Source organism: Pseudophryne corroboree, chromosome 3 (assembly GCF_028390025.1).
Source record: "Pseudophryne corroboree isolate aPseCor3 chromosome 3, aPseCor3.hap2, whole genome shotgun sequence".
In the NCBI taxonomy this organism is placed as follows: Eukaryota; Metazoa; Chordata; class Amphibia; order Anura; family Myobatrachidae; genus Pseudophryne; species Pseudophryne corroboree.
Window position 1 is genome coordinate 49,560,920 of NC_086446.1, and position 27,691 is coordinate 49,588,610.

At 50.0% G+C, this 27,691-nt stretch overlaps 2 protein-coding genes and 1 non-coding gene across 3 annotated transcripts in view; 1 reads left to right on the top strand and 2 right to left on the bottom strand.

The window, feature by feature from the left end:
* LOC135057148 (oocyte zinc finger protein XlCOF22-like) overlaps positions 1 to 1,271 on the bottom strand; it is a 61,585-nt gene extending 60,314 nt beyond the window's left edge. The window contains exon 1 of the mRNA XM_063963046.1: positions 1,258 to 1,271. Within this exon, the coding sequence (XP_063819116.1) occupies positions 1,258 to 1,271 (14 nt within the window). The remainder of the gene's footprint in view (positions 1 to 1,257) is intronic.
* Positions 585 to 27,691, top strand: part of LOC135054694 (zinc finger protein 585A-like) — a 139,550-nt gene continuing 112,443 nt past the window's right edge. Inside the window, exon 1 of the mRNA XM_063957961.1 lies at positions 585 to 632. The gene's annotated coding sequence lies outside the window, so the exon portion shown is untranslated. The remainder of the gene's footprint in view (positions 633 to 27,691) is intronic.
* Positions 18,644 to 18,797, bottom strand: LOC134898693 (5.8S ribosomal RNA). The gene has a single exon (XR_010172385.1). It is a non-coding gene; the product is annotated as a 5.8S ribosomal RNA (ribosomal RNA).

A 27,691-nucleotide genomic window follows, 5' to 3' on the forward strand; every position in this document is an offset into this window, starting at 1 on the left:
AGATTGTGACATGGACCCAGGGGGTTATGGGAAAGGTCCTTAGCGCGAAGAGAATCTAGACGCTACCCAGGGGGGATAATGGTGAGTGCACAGGGGAGCAGGCGTTATGGTGCCATGGGGAGAGGATTACAGGGGGCACAGAGATGGAGAGGGGGGGGATACCAGGGGTCAAGGAGGGTTTAATATAACAAGGGGCACTGGTATGGGGGTAATGTAGAGAATAGCAGGGGCACAGAAGTTGGGGGAAGGAATAACAGGGGGCACAGAGGTGGGGGGTAGGAATAACAGGGGGCACAGAAATGGGGGAAGGAATAACAGGGGGCACAGGAATAAAAGTAGAACACAGGGCAGCAGCAGGCGGTACAAGGAGCAGCACCTGGCGGTGTCACACACAGCGGTGTCTCCCAATCACCAGTCACCCGGGAACAGAGGGCGGAGACCAGAGGGGAGGAGCGCGGGGACCTCACATCCGGGGCAGTATGCTGGAACGCAGAGAACGGAAGCCGAGTGGAACGCAGAAACAGGAAGTCGGGTGGAACGCACAGGCCGGAAGTCGGGTGCAAAGCACAACCCGGAAGTCGGGTGGACCACACAGGCCTGAAGTCCGATGGAACGCAAAGACCGAAAGTTGGGTGAGTAACGTCTTGCGGGTGAGAGGAGGAGCCCGGGCCCGGGCGCCTATTAGGATAAGCCCGCACGGGGAGAGGTACAGTGATGCACTTGCAGCTGGGAAAGAGAAGGGACGGCATAGACACAACCGAGAAGGGACATGGCTGATGCTGGCTCATGTCACCATTATCCGGCAACCATGGGGCTATTAGGTAGGTATGTGGGACTGTGACCCCGAACACATGAACCAGGACTGACCCCCCCTTCTCCATCCTGGCTTCCCACCCCATGTCCTCCTTATCACCCACCTCAGCCTCATTATACCTCACCTGGTTCCCCTATAATGCCTCATCTCAGCCTAATAATGGTCTCCTGCTATCCATTAACCCGCTATTATATCCTCTGTATGCCGCCTTACCCCTCCCAGTGCCCACCTCATAGTACCCTTCTTACACCCACATATAGGTCACCCCACAGTGTCCATTTCACACCCACGTATAGGTCACCCCACAGTGTCCATTTCACACCCACGTATAGGTCACCCCACAGTGCCCATCTCACACCCACATATAGGTCACCCCACAGTGCCCATCACACCCACATATAGGTCACCCTACAGTGCCCATCTCACACCCACATATAGCTCACCCCATAGTACCCATCTCGCACCCTCATATAGCTCACCCCATAGTGCCCATCTACCATCCAGTACATACATTTTACAATACATAATAATGTTCATTCCAGCACTTAGTTGTAGCGAGACACCACGTCTAAAATTTTGTCCTTCTAAAATAAAATCTGCTCCCCCCTTACTGATTAGGGGCAGGGTGCTAGAATGAAAACTACAGTATACATGTTATTGATACAACTAGACTGTAGCTCTCCTCCCTGCCCCCTCTCAGCACTGGAGGGGGTGACCAAAAGCTGGTTTTCCTGGTCCCATAGTGTTGGTCAACAGTGAGGTGGAGGTGAGGTGGCAGTCATTAGCGAGAAGAGAGCAGGAGGGGATGTGAGGAAATGAGGCTGGAGATGTAGGGGGAGCGGTGAGGTGGATGTGAGGAGGCAGTCATTAGCAGAGGGAAGAGAGCAGGAGGGGGGTGTGAGGGAATCAGGCTGGAGATGAAGGGGGAGTGGTGAGGCAGCAGTCATTAGCAGAGGGAAGAGAGCAGGAGGGGGGTGGTGAGGAAATGAGGCTGGAGATGTAGGGGGTGAGGTGGAGGTGAGGTGGCAGTCATTAGCAGAGGGTAGAGAGCAGGAGGGTGGTGGTGAGGAAATGAGGCTGGAGATGTAGGGGGTGAGGTGGAGGTGAGGTGGCAGTCATTAGCAGAGGGTAGAGAGCAGGAGGGTGGTGGTGAGGAAATGAGGCTGGAGATGTAGGGGGTGAGGTGGAGGTGAGGTGGCAGTCATTAGCAGAGGGTAGAGAGCAGGAGGGTGGTGGTGAGGAAATGAGGCTGGAGATGTAGGGGGTGAGGTGGAGGTGAGGTGGCAGTCATTAGCAGAGGGTAGAGAGCAGGAGGGTGGTGGTGAGGAAATGAGGCTGGAGATGTAGGGGGTGAGGTGGAGGTGAGGTGGCAGTCATTAGCAGAGGGTAGAGAGCAGGAGGGTGGTGGTGAGGAAATGAGGCTGGAGATGTAGGGGGTGAGGTGGAGGTGAGGTGGCAGTCATTAGCAGAGGGAAGAGAGCAGGAGGGGGGTGGTGAGGAAATGAGGCTGGAGATGTAGGGGGTGAGGTGGAGGTCAGGTGGCAGTCATTAGCAGAGGGAAGAGAGCAGGAGGGGGGTGGTGAGGAAATGAGGCTGGAGATGTAGGGGGAGCGGTGAGGCGGCAGTCATTAGCAGAGGGTAGAGAGCAGGAGGGGGGTGGTGAGGAAATGAGGCTGGAGATGTAGGGGGTGAGGTGGAGGTGAGGTGGCAGTCATTAGCAGAGGGAAGCGAGCAGGAGGGGGTGTGAGGAAATGAGGCTGGAGATGTAGGGGGAGCGGTGAGATGGAGGTGAGGCAGCAGTCGTTAGATGGATAAGAGCTGGAGTGAGTGCGTGAGCTGGAGTGAAGCTTTGTAAGTAAGAGAAAAGAGTAGGATTTTTTTTGGGACTGGTATTGGGAGCTAGTAGAGTGATTGGCAGAGAAGTGCAGCAGATGTAGAGGAAAATGTGACTGGCAGCAAAATTGAGGTTAGACAGGAAATGAGTGAGGTGGGATTTAGGGACCGCAGAAAAAACATTACAGTAATCAAGGCAGGAAATGAGGGCATAAATGAGAGTTTAGTAGCTTCCATGGTGAGGAGGGCCCTCATTCTGGAAATAATGTGAAAGTGGAAACAGCAGGATTGTAAAAGGGATTGGGTGTAGGGTGAGACAGAAAGGGCAGAGTCAGTGGTGACACCTTGATATCTGACTAGGGGGGAAGGGAGAAGAATGAGACGTCAGCAGAGAGGGAGAGAGTGTGAGTAGCGGGGGTCTTGGCTGGTGGATATACTTTCGTTAAGTGTTGTACCATCCTAGATGAAATGACTGAGAGAAGGTGACACAGAAGAGGACAGAGGTAGAGAGGTCCATGGAAGAGATTGGTAGTCTTGGCATAGAGTTGGTAGAGAAGACCAAAGGACCAGCTAATCTTCCTGATGGAAGATATGTATAGGAAGGAGGGAGGGGAGACAGGGACAGAACCTTGAGGAGTCCTATGGGAAGGGAAAGTGCGGAGGAGCTGGGTGTAAATGAGAGAAGGTGTAAAAATGAAAGAAATAGGTGAGTGCGCAGTCAACAGCAGCTGGTAGAGGGATGGTCAAGTCCTCCAATAATAAATAAATAAATAAAAAACAGTATACCAGCGCTGGCTGAGAATAATAAGACGGTTTGCTTTGATAAAATTATATAGCAGATTTATTATAACATTTAAAAATACAGGAATCGATTCCTATTGCCCATAAATATGGCACTTGCAGATAATATTATCTCACTGGATAAAGGATGATTTTTCAACTCCCCTTAATTGTTCTGTATGAATCCTTATAGCTAGGACAGTCTCCAAATAGCATACACCGGAACACCAAGGTAGTTACCGAATCCACAGTGTGATATGATGGCATCAGCTTTAGGAAGAATCCATTGCTAGCTGTAGAGATGGATCGGGTCTGTTTGCAAAGTGTCCTCAGTGGTTGGAAGTGTCCATATAAAGCCAAGGTTTAGACAGTCCCAGAAATGGGTATGGGAGTGATATCCAGGTAGATGAATAAGCTCAACGCGTTTCACGGGTAGCAGTGTAATCCAGCTTCCTCAGGAGCATAAAATCAATCTGTATTGGGTTATCTATTTATACCTTTCTAAACGACATGGTAGCCAGCACCTGTGTGGTGTCTCACATAAAAAAGTAAACCGTCTTAAAACACTTTCATATAAACATATTTGATATTGTAAACATTTACCTAATTCACCTCATAAATTCCATATAAAAACGAGGATTAGAACTGTTATTTCTCTGACGTCCTAGTGGATGCTGGGGACTCCGTAAGGACCATGGGGAATAGCGGCTCCGCAGGAGACTGGGCACAAAAGTAAAGCTTTAGGACTACCTGGTGTGCACTGGCTCCTCCCCCTATGACCCTCCTCCAAGCCTCAGTTAGATTTTTGTGCCCGAACGAGAAGGGTGCACACTAGGTGGCTCTCCTGAGCTGCTTAGTGAAAAGTTTAGTTTAGGTTTTTTATTTTCAGTGAGACCTGCTGGCAACAGGCTCACTGCATCGAGGGACTAAGGGGAGAAGAAGCGAACTCACCTGCGTGCAGAGTGGATTGGGCTTCTTAGGCTACTGGACACCATTAGCTCCAGAGGGATCGAACACAGGCCCAGCCATGGAGTCCGGTCCCAGAGCCGCGCCGCCGGCCCCCTTACAGAGCCAGAAGCAAGAAGAGGTCCGGAAAATCGGCGGCAGAAGACATCCTGTCTTCACCAAGGTAGCGCACAGCACTGCAGCTGTGCGCCATTGCTCCTCAGCACACTTCACACTTCGGTCACTGAGGGTGCAGGGCGCTGGGGGGGGCGCCCTGAGCAGCAATAAAAACACCTTGGCTGGCGAAAATACATCACATATAGCCCCCAGGGCTATATGGATTAATTTTAACCCCTGCCAGAATCCATAAAAAAGCAGGAGAAAAGTCTGCGAAAAAGGGGCGGAGCCTATCTCCTCAGCACACTGGCGCCATTTTCCCTCACAGCTCCGTTGGAGGGAAGCTCCCCTGGCTCTCCCCTGCAGTCACTACACTACAGAAAGGGTTAAAAAAGAGAGGGGGGCACTAATTAGGTGCAGTATTAACAATACAGCAGCTATAAGGGGAAAAACACTTATATAAGGTTATCCCTGTATATATATAGCGCTCTGGTGTGTGCTGGCAAACTCTCCCTCTGTCTCCCCAAAGGGCTAGTGGGGTCCTGTCCTCTATCAGAGCATTCCCTGTGTGTGTGCTGTGTGTCGGTACGTTTGTGTCGACATGTATGAGGAGGAAAATGATGTGGAGGCGGAGCAAATTGCCTGTAATAGGGATGTCACCCCCTAGGGGGTCGACACCTGAGTGGGTGAACTGTTGGAAGGAATTAACAGTGTCAGCTCTTTACAAAAGACAGTGGTTAACATGAGACAGCCGGCTACTCAGCTTGTGCCTGTCCAGACGTCTCATAGGCCGTCAGGGGCTCTAAAGCGCCCGTTACCTCAGATGGCAGATACAGACGCCGACACGGATACTGACTCCAGTGTCGACGGTGAAGAGACAAATGTGACTTCCAGTAGGGCCACACGTTACACGATTGAGGCAATGAAAAATGTTTTACACATTTCTGATAATACGAGTACCACCAAAAGGGGTATTATGTTCGGTGAGGAAAAACTATCTGTAGTTTTCCTGAATCTGAGAAATTAAATGAGGTGTGTGATGAAGCGTGGGTTTCCCCCGATAAAAACTGATAATTTCTAAAAAGTTATTGGCATTATATCCTTTCCCGCCAGAGGTTAGGGTGCGTTGGGAAACACCCCCTAGGGTGGATAAAGCGCTCACACGCTTGTCAAAACAAGGGCTCTACCCTCTCCTGAGATGGCCGCCCTTAAGGATCCTGCTGATAGAAAGCAGGAGGGTATCCTAAAATGTATTTACACACATACTGGTGTTATACTGCGACCAGCAATCGCCTCAGCCTGGATGTGCAGTGCTGGGTTGGCGTGGTCGGATTCCCTGACTGAAAATATTGATACCCTAGATAGGGACAGTATATTATTGCCTATAGAGCATTTAAAAGATGCATTTCTATATATGCGTGATGCACAGCGGAATATTTGCCGACTGGCATCAAGAGTAAGTGCGTTGTCCATTTCTGCCAGAAGAGGGTTATGGACACGACAGTGGTCAGGTGATGCGGATTCCAAACGGCATATGGAAGTAATGCCTTATAAAGGGGAGGAGTTATTTGGGGTCGGTCTTTCAGACCTGGTGGCCACGGCAACAGCTGGGAAATCCACGTTTTTACCCCAGGTCGCCTCTCAACATAAGAAGACGCCGTATTATCAGGCGCAGTCCTTTCGTTCCCATAAGGACAAGCGGGCAAAAAGTTCCTCATTTCTGCCTCGTGACAGAGGGAGAGGAAAAAGGCTGCAGAAATCAGCCAGTTCCCAGGAACAGAAGCCCTCTCCCGCCTCTGCCAAGCCCTCAGCATGACGCTGGGGCTTTACAAGCGGACTCAGGCACGGTGGGGGCCCGTCTCAAGAATTTCAGCGCGCAGTGGGCTCACTCGCAAGTAGACCCCTGGATCCTTCAGGTGGTATCTCAGGGGTACAAATTGGAATTCGAGACGTCTCCCCCTCGCCGTTTCCTAAAGTCGGCTTTACCGACGTCTCCCTCCGACAGGGAGGCAGTTTTGGAAGCCATTCACAAGCTGTATTCCCAGCAGGTGATAATCAAGGTACCCCTCCTGCAACAGGAAAGGGGTATTATTCCACACTGTTGTGGTACCGAAGCCGGACGGCTCGGTGAGACCGATTTTAAAGCTAAAATCTTTGAACACTTACATACAGAAGTTCAAATTCAAGATGGAGTCACTCAGAGCAGTGATTGCGAACCTGGAAGAAGGGGACTACATGGTGTCTCTGGACATCAAGGATGCTTACCTTCATGTCCCAATTTACCCTTCTCACCAAGGGTACCTCAGGTTTGTGGTACAGAACTGTCACTATCAGTTTCAGACGCAGCCGTTTGGATGGTCCACGGCACCCCGGGTCTTTACCAAGGTAATGGCTGAAATGATGATACTCCTTCGAAGGAAGGGAGTTTTAGTTATCCCTCACTTGGACGATCTCCTGATAAGGGTAAGATCCAGAGAACAGTTGGAGGTCGGTGTAGCACTATCTCAGGTAGTGTTGCGGCAGCACGGTTGGATTCTCGATATTCCAAAATCGCAGCTGGTTCCGACGACTCGTCTTCTGTTCCTAGGGATGATCCTGGACAGAGTCCAGAAAAAGGTGTTTCTCCCGGAGGAGAAAGCCAGGGAGTTATCCGAGCTAGTCAGGAACCTCCTAAAACCGAGCCAAGTCTCAGTGCATCAATGCACAAGGGTTCTGGGAAAAATGGTGGCTTCCTACGAAGCAATCCCATTCGGCAGATTCCACGCAAGAACTTTCCAGTGGAACCTACTGGACAAATGGTCCGGGTCGCATCTTCAGATGCATCAGCGGATAACCCTGTCACCAAGGACAAGGGTGTCCCTCCTGTGGTGGTTGCAGAGTGCTCATCTTCTAGAGGGCCGCAGATTCGGCATTCAGGACTGGGTCCTGGTGACCACGGATGCCAGCCTGCGAGGCTGGGGAGCAGTCACACAGGGAAGGAATTTCCAGGGCTTATGGTCAAGCCTGGAGACATCACTTCACATAAATATCCTGAAGCTAAGGGCCATTTACAATGCACTAAGCTTAGCAAGACCTCTTCTTCAAGGTCAGCCGGTGTTGATCCAGTCGGACAACATCACGGCAGTCACCCACGTAAACAGACAGGGTGGCACAAGAAGCAGGAGGGCAATGGCAGAAGCTGCAAGGATTCTTCGCTGGGCGGAAAATCATGTGATAGCACTGTCAGCAGTATTCATTCCGGGAGTGGACAACTGGGAAGCAGACTTCCTCAGCAGACACGACCTCCACCCGGGAGAGTGGGGACTTCACCCAGAAGTCTTCCACATGATTATAAACCGTTGGGAAAAAGTCGACAGGTATTGCGCCAGGTCAAGGGACCCTCAGGCAATAGCTGTAGACGCTCTGGTAACACCGTGGGTGTACCAGTCAGTGTATGTGTTCCCTCCTCTGCCTCTCAGACCCAAGGTACTGAGAATTATAAGATGGAGAGGAGTAAGCACTATATTCATGGCTCCGGATTGGCCAAGAAGGACTTGGTAACCGGAACTTCAAGAGATGCTCACGGAGGATCCCTGGCCTCTACCTCTAAGAAGGGACCTGCTCCAGCAAGGACCCTGTCTGTTCCAAGACTTACCGCGGCTGCGTTTGACGGCATGGCGGTTGAACGCCGGATCCTGAAGGAAAAAGGCATTCCGGATGAAGTCATCCCTATCCTGATCAAAGCCAGGAAGGATGTAACTGCAAAACATTATCACCGCATTTGGCGAAAATATGTTGCGTGGTGCGAGGCCAGTAAGGCCCGACGGAGGAAATTCAACTGGGTCGATTCCTACATTTCCTGCAAACAGGAGTGTCTATGGGCCTGAAATTGGGGTCCATTAAGGTTCAAATTTCGGCCCTGTCAATTTTCTTCCAAAAAGAACTAGCTTCAGTCCCTGAAGTTCAGACGTTTGTAAAAGGGGTACTGCATATACAGCCTCCTTTTGTGCCTCCAGTGGCACCTTGGGATCTCAATGTAGTTTTTGGGTTCCAAAAGTCACATTGGTTTGAACCACTTAATTCTGTGGAGTTAAAATATCTCACATGGAAAGTGGTCATGCTGTTGGCCCTGGCCTGGGCCAGGCGCGTGTCAGAATTGGCGGCTTTATCCTGTAAAAGCCCTTATCTGATTTTCCATTCGGACAGGGCGGAATTGAGGACTCGTCCTCAGTTTCTCCCTAAGGTGGTTTCAGCGTTTCACCTGAACCAACCTATTGTGGTGCCTGCGGCTACTAGGGACTTGGAGGACTCCAAGTTGCTAGACGTGGTCAGGGCCCTGAAAATATATGTTTTCAGGACGGCTGGAGTCAGAAAATCTGACTCGCTGTTTATCCTGTATGCACCCAACAAGCTGGGTGCTCCTGCTTCTAAGCAGACTATTGCTCGTTGGATTTGTAGTACAATTCAGCTTGCACATTCTGTGGCAGGCCTGCCACAGCCAAAAATCTGTAAATGCCCACTCCACAAGGAAGGTGGGCTCATCTTGGGCGGCTGCCCGAGGGGTCTCGGCTTTACAACTTTGCCGAGCAGCTACTTGGTCAGGAGCAAATACGTTTGTAAAATTCTACAAATTTGATACCCTGGCTGAGGAGGACCTGGAATTCTCTCATTTGGTGCTGCAGAGTCATCCGCACTCTCCCGCCCGTTTGGGAGCTTTGGTATAATCCCCATGGTCCTTACGGAGTCCCCAGCATCCACTAGGACGTCAGAGAAAATAAGAATTTACTTACCGATAATTCTATTTCTCGTAGTCCGTAGTGGATGCTGGGCGCCCATCCCAAGTGCGGATTGTCTGCAATACTTGTACATAGTTATTGTTACCAAAAATCGGGTTATTGCTGTAGTGAGCCATCTTTTCTAGAGGCTCCTCTGTTATCATGCTGTTAACTGGGTTTAGATCACAAGTTATACGGTGTGATTGGTGTGGCTGGTATGAGTCTTACCCGGGATTCAAAATCCTTCCTTATTGTGTACGCTCGTCCGGGCACAGTATCCTAACTGAGGCTTGGAGGAGGGTCATAGGGGGAGGAGCCAGTGCACACCAGGTAGTCCTAAAGCTTTACTTTTGTGCCCAGTCCCCTGCGGAGCCGCTATTCCCCATGGTCCTTACGGAGTCCCCAGCATCCACTACGGACTACGAGAAATAGAATTATCGGTAAGTAAATTCTTATTTTCTTATTATAATAAAAACCCGAATGGGCCGGTCACGTGATACCCGTATCTTGGTCCCATACAATCTCATTGGTCCACGTGGGGGCATGTGATCTAAGCCCCATGATTGGAGCTTGAAAGATGCCCTTCTAATGCAGTACCTCTGTTATTTCTGTATAGAGAAGGTCTCTGGTTTACAGCGGTAATGCGGCTTAGTTCCGCACACGTGACCCGGACTTGCCGGTCACGTGACCGCGATCGTAATAAACAAGCACCGTGTTCTATGCATTTGCCAGGGCACAATATATTTATCACTTAACAAAAAGTCAGTCCCGCATTGTATACTGTGAATACATGCAAGAATTAACAGTATATAAATATACATATTCATGAGAAAATCATGGAAGAGGGGGGCGTGGCTTGGCCGAGCATGGAGTAGGAAGCTAGGTGTTAGAGCTCCGTCTATCCTGCCTTATATATCCTGATTCCCCCGCTCGTGGCTACTACTGACCCGGCTCACGCGTTGTGGCTTTTAACCCTGCTCATGTTGAGGGGTCTGCGGGACTGTGTTTCTGCCCTGGGAAGCCGCTGGACGAATCGCGGCCTACACCGCTCGGCCTCACTCCTTCCGCCCGGCGCCATCTTGGGAACTAACGGCGGAGTACGGAGCCGCGCTGGGACGGAGCTCCCTTCACTCGCACCCTCTGCTGTTTTCTGCTGAACCGGAGGTCGTTGTGTGTCCCTGTCTCCTTCCACCTTGCGTCTGGCGGACTGCATGTCCCTCTGTGGCGGTGATAGTTGCTGACGGCGCGGGGGTGCATCTGCCTGCACGGACCGTCTCTCCTCACATCCCCTGCCTCTCTGCACTGCTGGTCGGAGCCTCCCAGTCTGCACTACTCTGCCTGCGGGGCTGCCTTGATACCTGCAACTACCCTGCTCTACCCACACTGCTGGGTGACGCTTCCATATCTACACTACTCTCTGAGAGGGTCCACTCAAAAGCCTGCTGTTGATTATACTGCCTGACTGCTGACATTAAAGATTTCCTTTTCCTTGCCTGGGTTTATTCACCTGCATGAGACTCTGGAGTCCTGGGGATTTTACAGCCTGTGGTGAGCACGTATTGTTTATTCTATATCATTGAATCCGCCCGTCTCCCATCATGGTACATGGGGGCAGTGCTGCTGCTGCTACCGCTGCTGCTAAACTTGAGAAATATGCTAGAGGCTCTCAATCCTCCTCCCAACCCACCCGGGGTGCTGCTCCCCCATCCCCCTCTTCCCCCTCGGGATCACCACCTCGTGAAGACGACACGTCTCAGTCGACACAGCAAATTCTCTTAGCCATATCCACGTCCGAGCACAGAGTCATGGATAAAATCGGCCAAGTACAGGTGGATATCACTTTAATCAGGCATGACATGCAAAAGATTCGTGAACGGGTGGGGGAGGCGGAACACCGTATCTCCGACCTAGAAGACGTCACCAATCCTCTTAAAGACACAGTTTCCAACCTCACAACCCAGATGTCGGCAGTTAAGGCGAAGCTCTCCGATATTGAAGGAAGACTGCGTCGTAATAACGTTCGCTTTGTGGGCCTCCCGGAGAGAGCGGAGGGCTTCTCCCCAGAATCGTTCCTCGAAACATGGCTTCTCCGCCTATTTCAACGCGATGACTTTGGTCCTCAGTTCTCTGTGGAGAGGGCCCATCGATTGCCTGCCAGGGCTCCTCCCCCGGGCGCACCTGCACGCACTTTCATAGCCCGTTTTCTACATTACAGGGACCGGGATGCGGTCCTACGGCTGGCCCGCACACAGGGTCCTTTGAAATTTGACAACCATGATATTTCTGTTTACCCAGACTTTGCCGTAGAAGTCCAGAAGTCGCGTACGCAGTTCCTACAGGTCAAAAGAAAGCTTCGTGACCATCAAATTCAATATGCCATGTTGTTTCCGGCACGTTTAAGGGTGGTGTATGATGGCTCCACACACTTCTTCAATACCCCTCAAGAGGCGGAGGCCTGGCTGGAGCGCAGACCCAGGCCCCCTATTTAGGGACTGTTTCTCCCTCAGAGGTCGCATTGACTGCTGGGTTCTGTACTCCTAACCATGTAGCGGGAATGATCTTTATTTCTAGGAGCTGAATGCTAGGATATAGCCTTTTTGTAGAGGCATTAGTTGTCTCTACTCCCTAGGGTTGTTATAGGTTCTCAGCCTTAGTTTAGTTAGGGTTTTTTCGGGATCCAGGCGTGTCTAGTTTGGGATGGATATGCAGGGAGGGGGGGGTTTGGGATGTTTTGGGTTTGTTCTTCTTTTTGTGCATGTATTGCTTCATGTGTCACTGTACTATTTTTTTTTTTCTCGAACTGTAATGTGTCCATGATTTCTTCTATGTATGCCTTCTGCTCTCCGTATGCTCTGCCTGTGTGCTGGCGGGGGACCGTAGTGATCCCTTTGCTCCTTCCCCCTCTACGTTATGGGTTCCTCTCTTTTGCGCGCCTTGCTTGCCTTGGATTTCCCTCTTCTCCTGCCTCTCCGTATTTGCCCCTTGCCCTTTTTCTCCTTCTGTCCTTTCTCTTTTGTATCCATGGCTGCAGGGGTTGATGGACTCCGCATACTCGGCTGGAATGTGAGGGGCCTGAATGACCGCATTAAGCGGGCTCTGGTTTTATCTCAGGTGAGAAAGTATAAGGCAAATATCATATGCCTTTCCGAAACGCACCTAGTTGGTACTAGAACCTTGGCTCTCAGGAAGCCCTGGGTGGGTCTCTTCTATCATTCCACCTTCTCTGCTAACTCCAGGGGGGTTTCAGTTTTGGTGCGGAAGTCGGTTAATTTCCACTTAGTTCATAGCCAAATTGACCAATATGGCAGGTATGTATTTCTTGGGGCCTATGTTAACCGTACACTTTTACACATACTTGCTGTCTACGTCCCTCCCCCCTACAATAATGAGGTACTCAGGCAGGCAATGTCGTTTCTTGCTACTTCTCCCTCAGCTTCGGTCCTTTGCATCGGTGACTTCAATAATGTTTTGGATAAAGTTTTAGATAGATGGGCTGAACTTCCCCCTTCTCTACCCCCTGCCTCCCCGTCCCCCACTCCGTTCGCGAGGTTGGTTTCCGAGCTTGGACTCCTGGATATTTGGAGGTTGAGACACCCTAAACAACTCCAATATTCCTGCCACTCGGCCAGCTTTCACTCGTTCTCGAGAATAGACTTGGCCCTCGTCTCCCCAGATCTCACTGCTAGAATACTGGATGTCCAGTACCTTCAGAGGGGAATCTCGGATCATTCACTTGTGCTGGTGGTCCTAGATTCTGTTCCTGCCTGTGGGGCTAAACTCTGGAAATTGAATCCCTTCTGGTTGACCTTGCTGACTGACCACGAGGCCTTGCTTAGTGAATGGAGTGATTTTGGGGTTCATAATGCGTCCTGTTCTGATCCACTGGTTAAGCATGACGCATTTAAAGCTTCACTACGGGGCTCCTTCATACGACAAATAGCTAATGTCAAGAAATCTAGTAGGGAGGAAGAGATGCACCTGGAGCTTGCCTGTTCCCAATCCGAATCTGCTTACCTCACTACTAGGACCCTTGATGATCGGACAAGTTGGGATTTGGCCAGGAAAGCCTGGTCTGACCACTTGCTTGATAAATCAAAGCACAAATTACTTTTCTCCCAGCACACCCTCTATTCACAATCGGACACGGGGGGTAGTTACTTGGCCTTTCTGGCTCGGGGAGAGAGAACGGGGGGTTCCATTCAGCAGGTCTGTGATACTCAGGGCGACATGGTATATGCCACTCCTGAAATAGCCCAGGTTTTCCAGTCCTTTTATTCTTCGTTGTATACCTCTAGGGTCACCTATACCCCCACTCAACTACAGCAATATCTTTCAGACATTGCCCTGCCACAGCTGTCTCAACAATCTGTAGATATTTTGGATGCTAATATCACCCCAGAGGAGGTTGAGGCTGCTATTGCCTCCTTCCCTAATAAAAAGGCCCCGGGTAGCGACGGTATACCGGTTGAAGTTTATAAACAATATCGTGCATACTTTGTCCCCTATCTTTTGACTCTCCTTTAATACATTGATGGAGGGCGCTCGTCTACCTCCCTCTATGTCCGAAGCTATTATTGTGGTGATCCTTAAACCGGGTAAAGACCCTACGGCCCCGGAGTCCAACCGCCCGATCTCATTGCTACCTACTGATGTCAAGATTTTGGCCAAAATTCTGGCACTTAGACTCAATAGTGTTATCACCTCGATCATTCATGATGACCAGACAGGATTTATGCCAGGCAAGTCCACCCTCCAAAATTTGAGGCGACTGTTTTGTCACCTGCAGATGGAGGACCGCCCCGAGTCGGGGGCTGTGGTGGTTTCCTTGGATGCTGCCAAGGCCTTCGACTCTGTAGAATGGGAGTATTTGTGGGAAGTCCTTAGACGGTTTGCTTTTGGCCCCAAATTCATACGCTGGGTACAATTACTCTATTCCTCCCCCGTGGCTCGAATATCTGTCAATGGCTATGTGACGTCCCCATTTGCTTTGTCCCGTGGTACCAGACAGGGCTGCCCACTATCCCCTGCCCTTTTTACCCTGGCTGTAGAGCCATTGGCATGTTTCATCAGAGCGTCCCCTGATGTTAGGGGCATCACCATTGACGGACATGAGGATGTTATTGCATTATATGCCGATGAAATGCTCTTGTTCCTCAGAGACCCTGATGCTTCCCTGACCTCCCTTCTGGGTATTGTTGATACATTTGGCCTTTACTTCTGGCCTGACTATCAACTGGAATAAATCTAATGTCTTTCCCATATCTGGTATTCTTCCTGACCCGTTGCCAGATGTGTCCTCCTTGGCCTGGACCCTTCGCTTTCAGTATCTTGGTGTCTGGATCACTCCTAATGTTAAGTCTTTTGTACATCAAAACATTGACCAGGTCACTGTGGATCTGAAGCGACGGGTTCATGTATGGAAGAAGCTTCCCCTTACTGTCACGGGTCGCATTAACCTTATCAAGATGGTGATGCAACCAAAGTATCTTTATCTATTGCAGCACTCTCCTACTTATATCCCCAAGAAAATATTCACTAACATTGATAGTGTGCTTTCCTCCTTTGTTTGGGGCGAAAAAACGCCTAGGGTTGCCCTGAGAGCTCTGGTTAGGGCTAAATCGGATGGAGGTTTGGGCTTTCCCAATCTCCGGGCCTATTATATAGCTGCTCAGCTTGCACACCTGTCTAATTGGATTCTCAGTAGGGATAGTCTCACATTTGAGAGATTCTTTGCCGAGTGTGTGGGGTCTCATTTCTCCCCTCTCCAGTTTCTTCTTTCTGCCTCTTCTACTGCTGGTCTTCCTCCTTTGCTCCGTCAATCGCTACTTGTGTGGCGTCAGGCTCACTCCTATTATTCATGGCAAGGCACAGACTCTGACACGCCACTTTGGTTCAATCCAAGATATAGGGAGTTGTTGCAGCTCTCACAGGACAACAAATGGATTGGGGCGGGCCTTACCACAGTCTCGCAACTGTATGATAATGGTGTTCTCAAGTCTTTCGCACAACTGAAGGAGGAGCTTGAAATATCCAATAGATCCTTTTATCGCTATCTACAGCTCCGCCATGCAGTGCAGGCACAGTTTGGGGCCTCGCCCCCGCCCATTTCTGACTCCCCGATTAAAGATATGGTTAGGAATTTGGGTGCAAGACACCAAGTTTCCATTCTATATAGTAGTCTGAATGCCCACATCTGTCCGAATATATTTGACCAACTTAAACTCAAATGGGAACAAGACATTGGCCCAATTGCAGACGACCAGTGGCTACAGGTGTTGAGCTCACTTAAATACTCTACTCAGTGTATCAAATATCAGCAGGTTTATTTCTTTGTTCTGCATAGGACATACAGAACTCCAGTTTCTTTGTATAAAGCAGGCCTACGGCCTGATAGTACCTGCCCCAGATGTGGTGCCCTTGAATCTACTTTTTGGCACCTATTATGGCTGTGCCCCACTGTACATGCCTTTTGGGCAGCAGTTTGGGCGGACGTTCTGCTCACTGAACCTACGCTCCCCCCCCTCTCTCCTACTATATGTATGTTTGCGCTAGACTTAGAGGAATCCTACTGCCCGGCATTATACAAATATGTTCTTTGCCTGACTACCTTAGCTAAGGTGATTATAGCGCGTAACTGGTTTGCTACTTCTTCCCCTAATGTGTACAATTGGCGAGCTCTAGTAAATGAGGTGTCAGGACACGAGAGGTTTACACATAGGTCTAGAGGGACCCTACCCCATTACTTTAGCAAGTGGGATAGGTGGAATACCTCCCGTCTGGCTGCAGCTGGGGCACTATTCTCTGACTAATAGAGGCTTCATATTTGAATTTGCGATGTTGCCGTCACACTTATTATCTTTTTCCATGTGACACTGTGACACAGATGGTATTAATTACTGTATTTTTCCTGTAATCTTTTTTTTCTCTGTTTTTGTTTGTTGTTCTGGTTTTGTTCTGTATTTAATGTTGTTGTTTTTATCTTGTCCCTGTGAAAAACTAATAAAAAACTACACAAGTTAAAAAAAAAAAATAAATAATGGAAGAGGATACATAATAAAATAAGTCACATGACTGTAAGCTGTTTTTGATGATGTCATGGGGCACGTCTCAGAGAAAGACCTTTACCATGGAGACTATAAAACAAACATTTAGAACGCTATACATAATTAATACAGATGACCTAAATGGTTATATTTTATTATCAGTCTATAAACACAGATCTCAAATCATATAAAGAATCTTGGATCTCTAACGATGTAGTATATTCTACACATACTTGATTCACAAAAATCGCCCCCCAACTATAGAATGCTATATGGCTACACTTTCAGAAAGTTATTAAATGCCATTTCTAGTCGCAACTATATATTCTAAAAAATCCCAACTCCTATAGGAAAATATAGAGTGATAAAGTCCCTACTTAAATAAATACATACACGTTTCATATTTCATATTTTTCTCTTTCTATCAAATGGTTAGTTCATTATATTATTCAATGCGGGGACCTCATTTACGGGCCCATCGATGTAAAACTTTCTTGGTTGGATCTCACCACTCTGTGCATAAACCACCTTGGGTCTCAAAAAATGATGAATATAGAGACAGACACTTCTAGTTAGAGCACTGAATTCAATTCGATAGCTTCGTTGAGTCCATCTGGATGTAGAGAATTGAACTTCAACATCCAGTAGACTTCTCTACGGCACAGTCTGTTGAATCTATCTCCCCCTCTATCTGTAGGGGCAATCTGTTCAAGACAGATTACTGAAAGACACGCGGGATTACTCCCATGTGCATTACAATAATGTCGTGAAACACTGTGGGCCATGTATTTACGTATTATGTTTCGTCGATGTTCCATAAATTGAGTGTGTAATGGTCTCGTGGTCCTACCTACATATCTTAAACCACACCCACATGTTAGCACATATATCACGAACTTGGAGTCACAGTTCAAAAAAGATTTTAAATAATATTTTTCATTGGAAAATGGGATCGAAACATGTGTAATTTTACGCTCCATGTGTTGACACATAGTGCATCTATTCTTTCCGCATTTGTGGAAACCCAAAGGTTTCTTGGTTAGCCAATCTGAGCCCTCACTATTTTTCTTTATCTGAGGAGTCTTATAATGGCTGGGTGCCAATATAGTTTTTAGAGCCCTATTTTTTCGATATATAACCTGTGGTTTGTTAGGTAGAAGGCTCCCTAAAATATTATCTTGTTTTAATACCCTGTAATTCCTTTGAATTATTGTCTTAATTTCTTTAGCAGAGCTATTATATTTACAAATGAAAGCCATTTCTCTACCCTCTGTTATATTTATCTAGCTTTTTCAAAAAGGATGAGTGAAGTAAGTCTTGTCTACTCATACTAACCACTTCTTCTAGAGCTTTATTTAAGAGCCATTGTGGATCGTCTCTATTTTTAAGAGATTCTAAAAGATCCTTAGCCTGTACCTTAAATGTGTCTATATCGGAACAGTTGCGTCTAAGCCGCATAAGTTGTCCCTTAGGTATATTGTTTTTCCATGGTGCATAGTGAGCACTTTTATAATGTAAATAGGAATTGGTATTCACTGATTTGACATAATTAGATGTTACTATTCGATTATTTCTGGTCTCAAGGGTCACATCCAGAAAGTCTACACGGCTCAGATTATAGGAAAAAGTGAAGGTGAAATTGTGTGAATTAGATTGAAGACTGGTAAATCATCTATGTATCTACCATAGAAGACCTGGTCTGCTATGGTAGATACATAGATGATTTATTTATTATTATTATTTGGGATGGGAATTTTCTTTTAGCATCTTCCTTTGTCACCAGTCAATCTAATTCACACAATCTCACCTTCACTTTTTGGTAATATCTTTTTGGTATACTGGTAATGATATTTTATATATACTGGGGGAATCCTGGTTAGTTTCTTTTCCTCCGCTTAGTAATATGCTTAAATTCAGCGGGTCGCCACGTCTGATCTGAGGTCTCAGTCGGGAGAGCGGACCGGGAGAGGGGGGAGGGGAGGGACGGAGGGCCGCCGGGCCAGGGGGGAGCGGCGGTTCGACCCGCCGCCCTGACCGCGCCTCCGCGCCCTCTCTCCCTCGGCCCCGGCCGCCTCGCTCGGGTCCACCTCTTCCCCTCGACCCGGCGCGCGCTTCCTCCGCCCGTGGCCGCCGGCAGCCCTGCATCGACCGCAGGCAACCGCGCGGCACTCGGTGGGGGAGGCCGTCGTGCCCCGGGGAACGGGGGGATCGGGAGGTAGGGTCTGGCCTTGGGGGGACGAAGGCGGCCGCGCCGCACCCCCGGTCTCCGCTGGGGAGAGGGGGGACGGGAGACCGCCTGCGAGGCCCCAGCCGCGCCGCGCGCCGGAGTGCGGGCGGGCGGGCGATCGATGGGGGAGCGACCCTCTGACAGGCGTAGCCCCGGGTGGAACCCGGGGCCGCAAGGTGCGTTCGAAGTGTCGATGATCAATGTGTCCTGCAATTCACACTAATTCTCGCAGCTAGCTGCGTTCTTCATCGACGCGCGAGCCGAGTGATCCACCGCTGAGAGTCGTGGCTCTCATTTTTTTTTTCCGTTCGCTCCACGGTCGGCAGGGGCGCTCGGTGTTTCGAAAAAAAAGGGGTCGGGGAGAACGCTCCCCTTGGGCCCTGGTGTCCGGGCGCCCGGACGGCGCGTCCCGGCGGCCCCAGGGGTTGCGGGGAGGGGCTGCGGAGGCCCCCCGTCCGTCGGGAGTGTCCGGGGGGGGCGCGGGTTCGGGCCTACTCGGGGACGGCCGTCCCGGGTCCCCATCGCCACCGGCCGCGGCTGTCCCCTCCGTAGCTACGGAGGCCGCGTCCGGGGGCGCCGGGTCCGGCTCGGCGCCGCCCCTTCGTCCCGCTCCCCTCTCTCCGCCGCCGCCTCGTCTTTTCTCCCTCGTTTCGGGCCCGGCCGGTGCGCGGCCGGGCCCCCCACGCTCTGCGTCTCTCTCGGCTGGACCCCGCGGTCCGCGGCCGAGCCGTTAATGATCCTTCCGCAGGTTCACCTACGGAAACCTTGTTACGACTTTTACTTCCTCTAGATAGTCAAGTTTGATCGTCTTCTCGGCGCTCCGCCAGGGCCGTTTCCGACCCCAGCGGGGCCGATCCGAGGACCTCACTAAACCATCCAATCGGTAGTAGCGACGGGCGGTGTGTACAAAGGGCAGGGACTTAATCAACGCGAGCTTATGACCCGCACTTACTGGGAATTCCTCGTTCATGGGGAATAATTGCAATCCCCGATCCCTATCACGAACGGGGTTCAGCGGGTTACCCGCACCTGTCAGCGAAGGGTAGACACACGCTGGTCCGTTCAGTGTAGCGCGCGTGCAGCCCCGGACATCTAAGGGCATCACAGACCTGTTATTGCTCGATCTCGTGTGGCTGAACGCCACTTGTCCCTCTAAGAAGCTGGACGCGGACCGCCGGGGGTCGCGTAGCTAGTTAGCATGCGGGAGTCTCGTTCGTTATCGGAATTAACTAGACAAATCGCTCCACCAACTAAGAACGGCCATGCACCACCACCCACAGAATCGAGAAAGAGCTATCGATCTGTCAATCCTTTCCGTGTCCGGGCCGGGTGAGGTTTCCCGTGTTGAGTCAAATTAAGCCGCAGGCTCCACTCCTGGTGGTGCCCTTCCGTCAATTCCTTTAAGTTTCAGCTTTGCAACCATACTCCCCCCAGAACCCAAAAACTTTGGTTTCCCGGAAGCTGCTCGGCGGGTCATTATTATCATTACCAGTATGTATAAAAATAAGATTTTACTCACCGGTAAATCTATTTCTCGTAGTCCGTAGTGGATGCTGGGAACTCCGTAAGGACCATGGGGAATAGCGGCTCCGCAGGAGACTGGGCACAACTAAAGAAAGCTTTAGGACTACCTGGTGTGCACTGGCTCCTCTATGACCCTCCTCCAGACCTCCGTTAGGATACTGTGCCCGGAAGAGCTGACACAATAAGGAAAGGATTTTGAATCCCGGGTAAGACTCATACCAGCCACACCAATCACACCGTATAACTCGTGATACTATACCCAGTTAACAGTATGAAATATAACTGAGCCTCTCAACAGATGGCTCAACAATAACCCTTTAGTTAAACAATAATTATATACAAGTATTGCAGACAATCCGCACTTGGGACGGGCGCCCAGCATCCACTACGGACTACGAGAAATAGATTTACCGGTGAGTAAAATCACTGTCACTGTGCAGACTAGAATGAAAAATGATATTTCTCTGACGTCCTAGTGGATGCTGGGAACTCCGTAAGGACCATGGGGATTATACCAAAGCTCCCAAACGGGCGGGAGAGTGCGGATGACTCTGCAGCACCGAATGAGTGAACTCTAGGTCCTCCTCAGCCAGGGTATCAAACTTGTAGAATTTAGCAAATGTGTTTGACCCCGACCAAGTAGCTGCTCGGCAAAGTTGTAAAGCCGAGACCCCTCGGGCAGCCGCCCAAGAAGAGCCCACCTTCCTCATGGAATGGGCTTTTACAGATTTAGGATGCGGCAGTCCAGCCGCAGAATGTGCAAGTTGAATCGTGCTACAGAACCAGCGAGCAATAGTCTGCTTTGAAGCAGGCGCACCCAACTTGTTGGGCGCATGCAGGATAAATAGCGAGTCAGTCTTTCTGACTCCAGCTGTCCTGGAAACATAGATTTTTAGGGCCCGGACTACGTCCAGCAACTTGGAGTCCTCCAAGTCACGAGTAGCCGCAGGCACCACAATAGGCTGGTTCAAGTGAAAAGCTGATACCACCTTTGGGAGAAATTGGGGACGAGTCCTCAATTCCGCCCTATCCATATGGAAAATCAGATAAGGGCTTTTACATGACAAAGCCGCCAATTCTGACATACGCCTGGCCGAAGCCAAGGCCAACAGCATGACCACTTTCCACGTGAGATATTTTAGTTCCATGGTTTTAAGTGGTTCACCAATGCGACTTTAGGAAATCCAACACCACGTTGAGATCCCAAGGTGCCACTGGGGGCACAAAAAGGGGGCTGAATATGCAGCACTCCCTTAACAAACGTCTGAACTTCAGGTAGTGAAGCCAGTTCTTTTTGGAAGAAAATCGATAGAGCCGAAATCTGGGCCTTAATGGAACCCAATTTTAGGCCCATAGTCACCCCTGACTGTAGGAAGTGCAGAAATCGACCTAGCTGAAATTCCTCCGTTGGGGCCTTCCTGGCCTCACACCACGCAACATATTTCCGCCATATGCGGTGATAATGGTTTGCGGTCACTTCTTTCCTAGCTTTAATTAGCGTAGGGATAACTTCCTCTGGAATGCCCTTTTCCTTCAGGATCCGGCGTTCAACCGCCATGCCGTCAAACGCAGCCGCGGTAAGTCTTGGAACAGACAGGGCCCCTGCTGCAGCAGGTCCTGTGTGAGCGGCAGAGGCCATGGGTCCTCTGAGATCATTTCTTGAAGTTCTGGGTACCAAGATCTTCTTGGCCAATCCGGAACCACGAGTATAGTTCTTACTCCTCTCCTTCTTATTATTCTCAGTACCTTGGGTATGAGAGGCAGAGGAAGGAACACATACACCGACTGGTACACCCACGGTGTTACCAGAGCGTCCACCGCTATCGCCTGAGGGTCCCTTGACCTGGCGCAATAACATTTTAGCTTTTTGTTGAGGTGGGACGCCATCATGTCCACCTGTGGCCCTTCCCAATGGTGTACAATCATTTGGAAGACTTCTGGATGAAGTCCCCACTCTCCCGGGTGGAGGTCGTGTCTGCTGAGAAAGTCTACTTCCCAGTTGTCCACTCCGGGAATGAACACTGCTAACAGTGCTAACACATTATTTTCCGCCCATCGGAGAATCCTTGTGCCATTGCCATCCTGCTTCTTGTGCCGCCCTATCGGTTTACATGGGCGACCGCCGTGATGTTGTCTGACTAGATCAGCACTGGCTGGTTTTGAAGCAGGGGTCTTGCCTGACTTAGGGCATTGCACATGGCCCTTAGTTCCAGAATATTTATGTGTAGGGAAGTCTCCTGACTTGACCATTGTCCCTGGAAGTTTCTTCCCTGTGTGACTGCCCCCCAACTTCGAAGGCTGGCATCCGAGGTCACCAGGACCCAGTCCTGTATGCCGAATCTGCGGCCCTCTGGAAGATGAGCATTCTGCAGCCATCACAACAGCGACACCCTGGCCCTTGGAGACAGGGTTATCAGCCGATGCATCTGAAGATGCGATCCGGACCACCTGTCCAACAGATCCCACTGAAAGATCCTTGCATGGAACCCTCCGAATGGAATTGCTTCGTAAGAAGCCACCATCTTTCCCAGGACTCGCGAGCAATGGTGCACCGACACCTGTTTTGGTTTTAGGAGGTCTCTGACTAGAGATGACAACTCCTTGGCCTTCTCTTCCGGGAGAAACACTTTTTTCTGTTCTGTGTCGAGAACCATCCCCAGGAACAGTAGACGCGTTGTAGGAACCAGCTGCGACTTCGGAATGTTCAGGATCCAGCCGTGCTGTTGTAGCACTGCCCCAGCTAGTGCTACTCCGATCAACAACTGTTCCCTGGACCTCGCCTTCATAAGGAGATCGTCCAAGTACGGGATAATTATAACTCCCTTCCTTCGAAGGAGTATCATCATCTCTGCCATTACCTTGGTAAATACCCTCGGTGCCGTGGACAGACCAACGGCAACGTCTGGAATTGGTAATGACAGTCCTGTACCACAAATCTGAGGTACTCCTGGTGAGGGGGGTAAATGGGGACATGCAGGTACGCATCCTTGATGTCCAGTGATACCACGTAATCCCCTTCGTCCAGGCTTGCAATAACCGCCCTGAGCGATTCCATTTTAAACTTGAACCTTCGTATATAAGTGTTCAAGGATTTCAAATTTAAAATGGGTCTCACCGAACCGTCCGGTTGCGGTACCACAAACATTGTGGAATAGTAACCCCGTCCCTTGAAGAAGGGGTACCTTGACTATCACCTGCTGCGACTACAGCTTGTGAATTGCCTCCAGCACTGCCTCCCTGTCTGAGGGAGCTGTCGGCAAGGCAGATTTGAGGAAACGGCGAGGGGGAGACGTCTCGAATTCCAGCTTGTACCCCTGAGATACTACCTGTAGAATCCAGGGATCCACCCGTGAGCGAGCCCACTGGTCGCTGAAATTCTTGAGACGAGCCCCCACCGTACCTGGCTCCGCCTGTGGAGCCCCAGCGTCATGCTGTGGACTTAGAGGAAGTGGGGGAGGACTTTTGTTCCTGGGAACTGGCTGTATGCTGCAGCTTTTTCCCTCTGCCTCTGGGCAGAAAGGACGCGCCTTTAACCCGCTTGCCTTTCTGGGGCCGAAAGGACTGTACCTGATAATACGGTGCTTTCTTTGGCTGTGAGGGAACATGGGGCAAAATGTTGATTTCCCAGCTGTAGCTGTTGAAACGAGGTCCGAGAGACCATCCCCAAACAACTCCTCACCCTTATAAGGCAAAACTTCCATGTGCCTTTTAGAATCAGCATCACCTGTCCACCGCCGAGTTCCTGGCAGAAATGGACATTGCGTTTATTTTAGATGCCAGTTGGCAATTATCCCTCTGTGCATCTCTCATGTATAAGACTGCGTCTTTAATATGCTCTATGGTTAGCAATATAGTGTCCCTGTCTAAGGTACAGAGAATCTGACCACGCAGCTGCAGCACTGCACATTCATGCTGAAGCAATAGCTGGTCTCAGTATAATGCCTGAGTGTGTATATACAGACTTCAGGATAGCCTCCTGCATTCTATCTGCAGGCTGAGACGGTAGTGCCACCTTCTTTGACAGACGTGTAAGCGCTTTATCCACCCTAGGGGATGTCTCCCAACGTGACCTATCCTCTGGCGGGAAAGGGTACGCCATTAGTAACCTTTTAGAAATTACCAGTTTCTTATCGGGGGAAACTCACGCTTCTTCATACATTTAGTTCATCAGATGGGGGAAAAACCACTGGAAGCTTTTTTTCTCCCCAATCGTAATACCCTTTTTTTTTTGTGGTACCTGGGGTAATATCAGAAATGTGCAACACATTTTTTATTGCCGTAATCATGTAACGGGTGGCTCTATTGGGATGTACAGTAGTCTCATCGTCGTCGACACTGGAGTCAGTATCCGTGTCGACATCTGTGTCTGCCATCTGAGGTAGTGGGCGTTTTAGGGCCCCTGATGGCTTTTGAGATGCCTGGGCAGGCACGGGCTGAGAAGCCGGCTGTCCCACATCTGCTATGTCGTCAAACCTTTCATGTAAGGAGTTGACACTGTCACGTAATTCCTTCCACATGTCCATCCACTCAGGTGTCGACCCCGCAGGGGGTGACATCACATTTATCGGCATCTGCTCCGCCTCCACATAAGCCTCCTCATCAAACATGTCGACACAGCCGTACCGACACACCGCACACACACAGGGAATGCTCTGACTGAGGACAGGACCCCACAAAGTCCTTTGGGGAGACAGAGAGAGAGTATGCCAGCACACACCAGAGCGCTATATAATGCAGGGATTCACACTACCCACAGTGATTTTTCCCTTATAGCTGCTATAATACACATATTTGCGCCTAAATTTAGTGCCCCCCCTCTCTTTTTAACCCTTTGAGCCTGAAAACTACAGGGGAGAGCCTGGGGAGCTGTCTTCCAGCTGCACTGTGAAGAGAAAATGGCGCCAGTGTGCTGAGGGAGATAGCCCCGCCCCTTTTTCGGCGGACTTCTCCCGCTCTTATAATCATAATGTAGCAGGGGTATTTTACACATATATAGCTTATTAGGCTATATTATGTGTGATTTGCCACTCTTAAGGTACTCTAATTGCTGCCCATGGCGCCCCCCCCCCCCCCCCCCCCAGCGCCCTGCACCCATCAGTGACCGGAGTATGTGGTGTGCACAGGGAGCAATGGCGCACAGCTGCAGTGCTGTGCGCTACCTTAATGAAGACCGGAGTCTTCTGCCGCCGATTTCCTGGACGTTCTTCTTGCTTCTGGCTCTGCAAGGGGGGCGGCGGCGCGGCTCCGGGACCGGACGACCGAGGCTGGGCCTGTGTTCGATCCCTCTGGAGCTAATGGTGTCCAGTAGCCTAAGAAGCCCAAGCTAGCTGCAAGCAGGTAGGTTCGCTTCTCTCCCCTAAGTCCCTCGTAGCAGTGAGTCTGTTGCCAGCAGATCTCACTGAAAATAAAAAACCTAATAAATACTTTCTTTACTAGAAGCTCAGGAGAGCCCCTAGTGTGCATCCAGCTCAGCCGGGCACAAAATTCTAACTGAGGTCTGGAGGAGGGTCATAGAGGGAGGAGCCAGTGCACACCAGGTAGTCCTAAATCTTTCTTAGCTGTGCCCAGTCTCCTGCGGAGCCGCTATTCCCCATGGTCCTTACGGAGTCCCCAGCATCCACTAGGACGTCAGAGAAATATCATTTTTCATTCTAGTCTGCACAGTGACGGGATCTTATTGGAGCTGCTGTCCCTGCAGGATAATATGGAAAAAATAGCCCTGGAAAGTAATTTCTTATTACCGGGATATTGGGAGAAAAACACGGGACATAATTGAAAAGCCTCTAATTTGGTTCACCCATCTCAGAACTAAAAGCACCTCTGTTCATAAAAAAAACACAAAAAAATAAATCAGTCAGGAACTGAGGGGCAGATTTATTAAGGTATCGGGACTCCTGGTTGACACCACCTAGCTCGACACCCATTGGACGACACACCTTAGGTCAACACCACAGATAGGTTGACATGTACAAAAGGACGACCTGAAACATGGTCGACATGAGTTTTTCACTTTTTTTTTTTTTTAACCTTTTCCATTCTTTACTGGACTACAATTGGGAATAGTCACCTGTGCGAGCGCAGCAGTAATGGAGTGAGGCACCTTGCCCAAAGCATGGCGAGTGAAGCGAACCACGCGAGGGGACACGGTGCACTAATGGGGGTTCCCAGTCACTTTTACGGCGAAAACGACACCAAAAAAACAGAAAAAAATCATGTCGACCTTTGTGTGTGTCAACCTTGTTCATGTCGACCTTTTGTCCATGTTGCCCTATTTGTGGTGTCGACCAAAGTGGTGTCGACCTTGAGTCACAGACCCATTTATTAATCCTGGTGAAGTGATTAAGTGGAAGGTGATAAAGCACCAGCCAGTCAGCTCCTAGCTGTCATTTTTCAAAACCCAGCCTGTAACATGGAAGTTAGGAGCCGATTGGCTGGTGCATTATCACCTTCCACTTTATCACTTCACCAGGCTTAATAAATCTGCCCGAGACCTACTAGATAACTATCCATCTTGAAATCTCAACGAGAGCTGGAGAAGGGAGCTAGTCAGGATCCTGACGGTCGAAAACCCGGCGCCCACGATACCGGGATCCAGAAGGACCAGCATGCCACCACAACTTCTCACACTGGGGGTGTCCACAACACCCCTGGAGGGAGATGAAAAATAAACTGGCACGTGTAACACAGCACTGTGCCCGCAAGGGCCTTGTGAACAATTGCCAGGCGGATGGCATTCTGGCGGCCGTTATTCCGCTGCTGGTATTCTAAGCAGCAGGATGCCAGCCACTGGTCTCACAAACCAAACCCCTGGAAACCAGCAACTCCCCACCTACACAAAAGCACGTCCATCCCCTGCGATGAGAAGAAAAAAAGGGTGTGCAGTGAGGAACAGACCTGGTGGAGATAGGGTTGGGAGAGAGACACATGGGGCATAAGGAGACAGATATAGAGGTGTAGCGAGAGAGCCGAAGGGGTAGAGAGAGACACAGAGGGTGGGGAGAAAGATAAACCTGTAGGGGGTAAGAAAGAGACAGAGGGTGGGGAGAAAGATAAACCTGTAGGGGGTAAGAAAGAGACAGAGGGTGGGGAGAAAGATAAACCTGTAGGGGGTAAGAAAGAGACACCGAGGGTGAGGAGAAAGATATACCTGTAGTGAAAAAGAGTTTGAGAGACAGGCTGGTAGGGAAGCAGGACCAAGAGACATGGGGGGTCATTCTGAGTTGTTGGCTCGCTAGCTGCTTTTAGCAGCATTGCACACGCTAGGCCGCCGCCCTCTGGGAGTGTATCTTAGCTTAGCAGAAGTGTGAACGAAAGGATCACAGCGCTGATGCAAAAATATTTTCAAGCAGTTTCTGAGTAGCTGCAGACCTACTCCTACCTTGCGATCATTTTCAGTCTATTTAGTTCCTGCTTTGACGTCACAAACACGCCCTGCGTTCGGCCAGCCACTCCCCCGTTTCCCCAGGCACGCCTGCGTTTTCACCTGACACGCCTGCGTTTTTTAGCACACTCCCGGAAAACGCTCAGTTACCTCCCAGAAACACCCACTTCCTGTCAATCACTCACCGGTCAGCAGAGCGACTGAAAAGCGTCGCTCGACCTTGTGTAAAAATGCATCGTTTTGTGTGAAATTACTTTGCGCGTGCGCACTGCG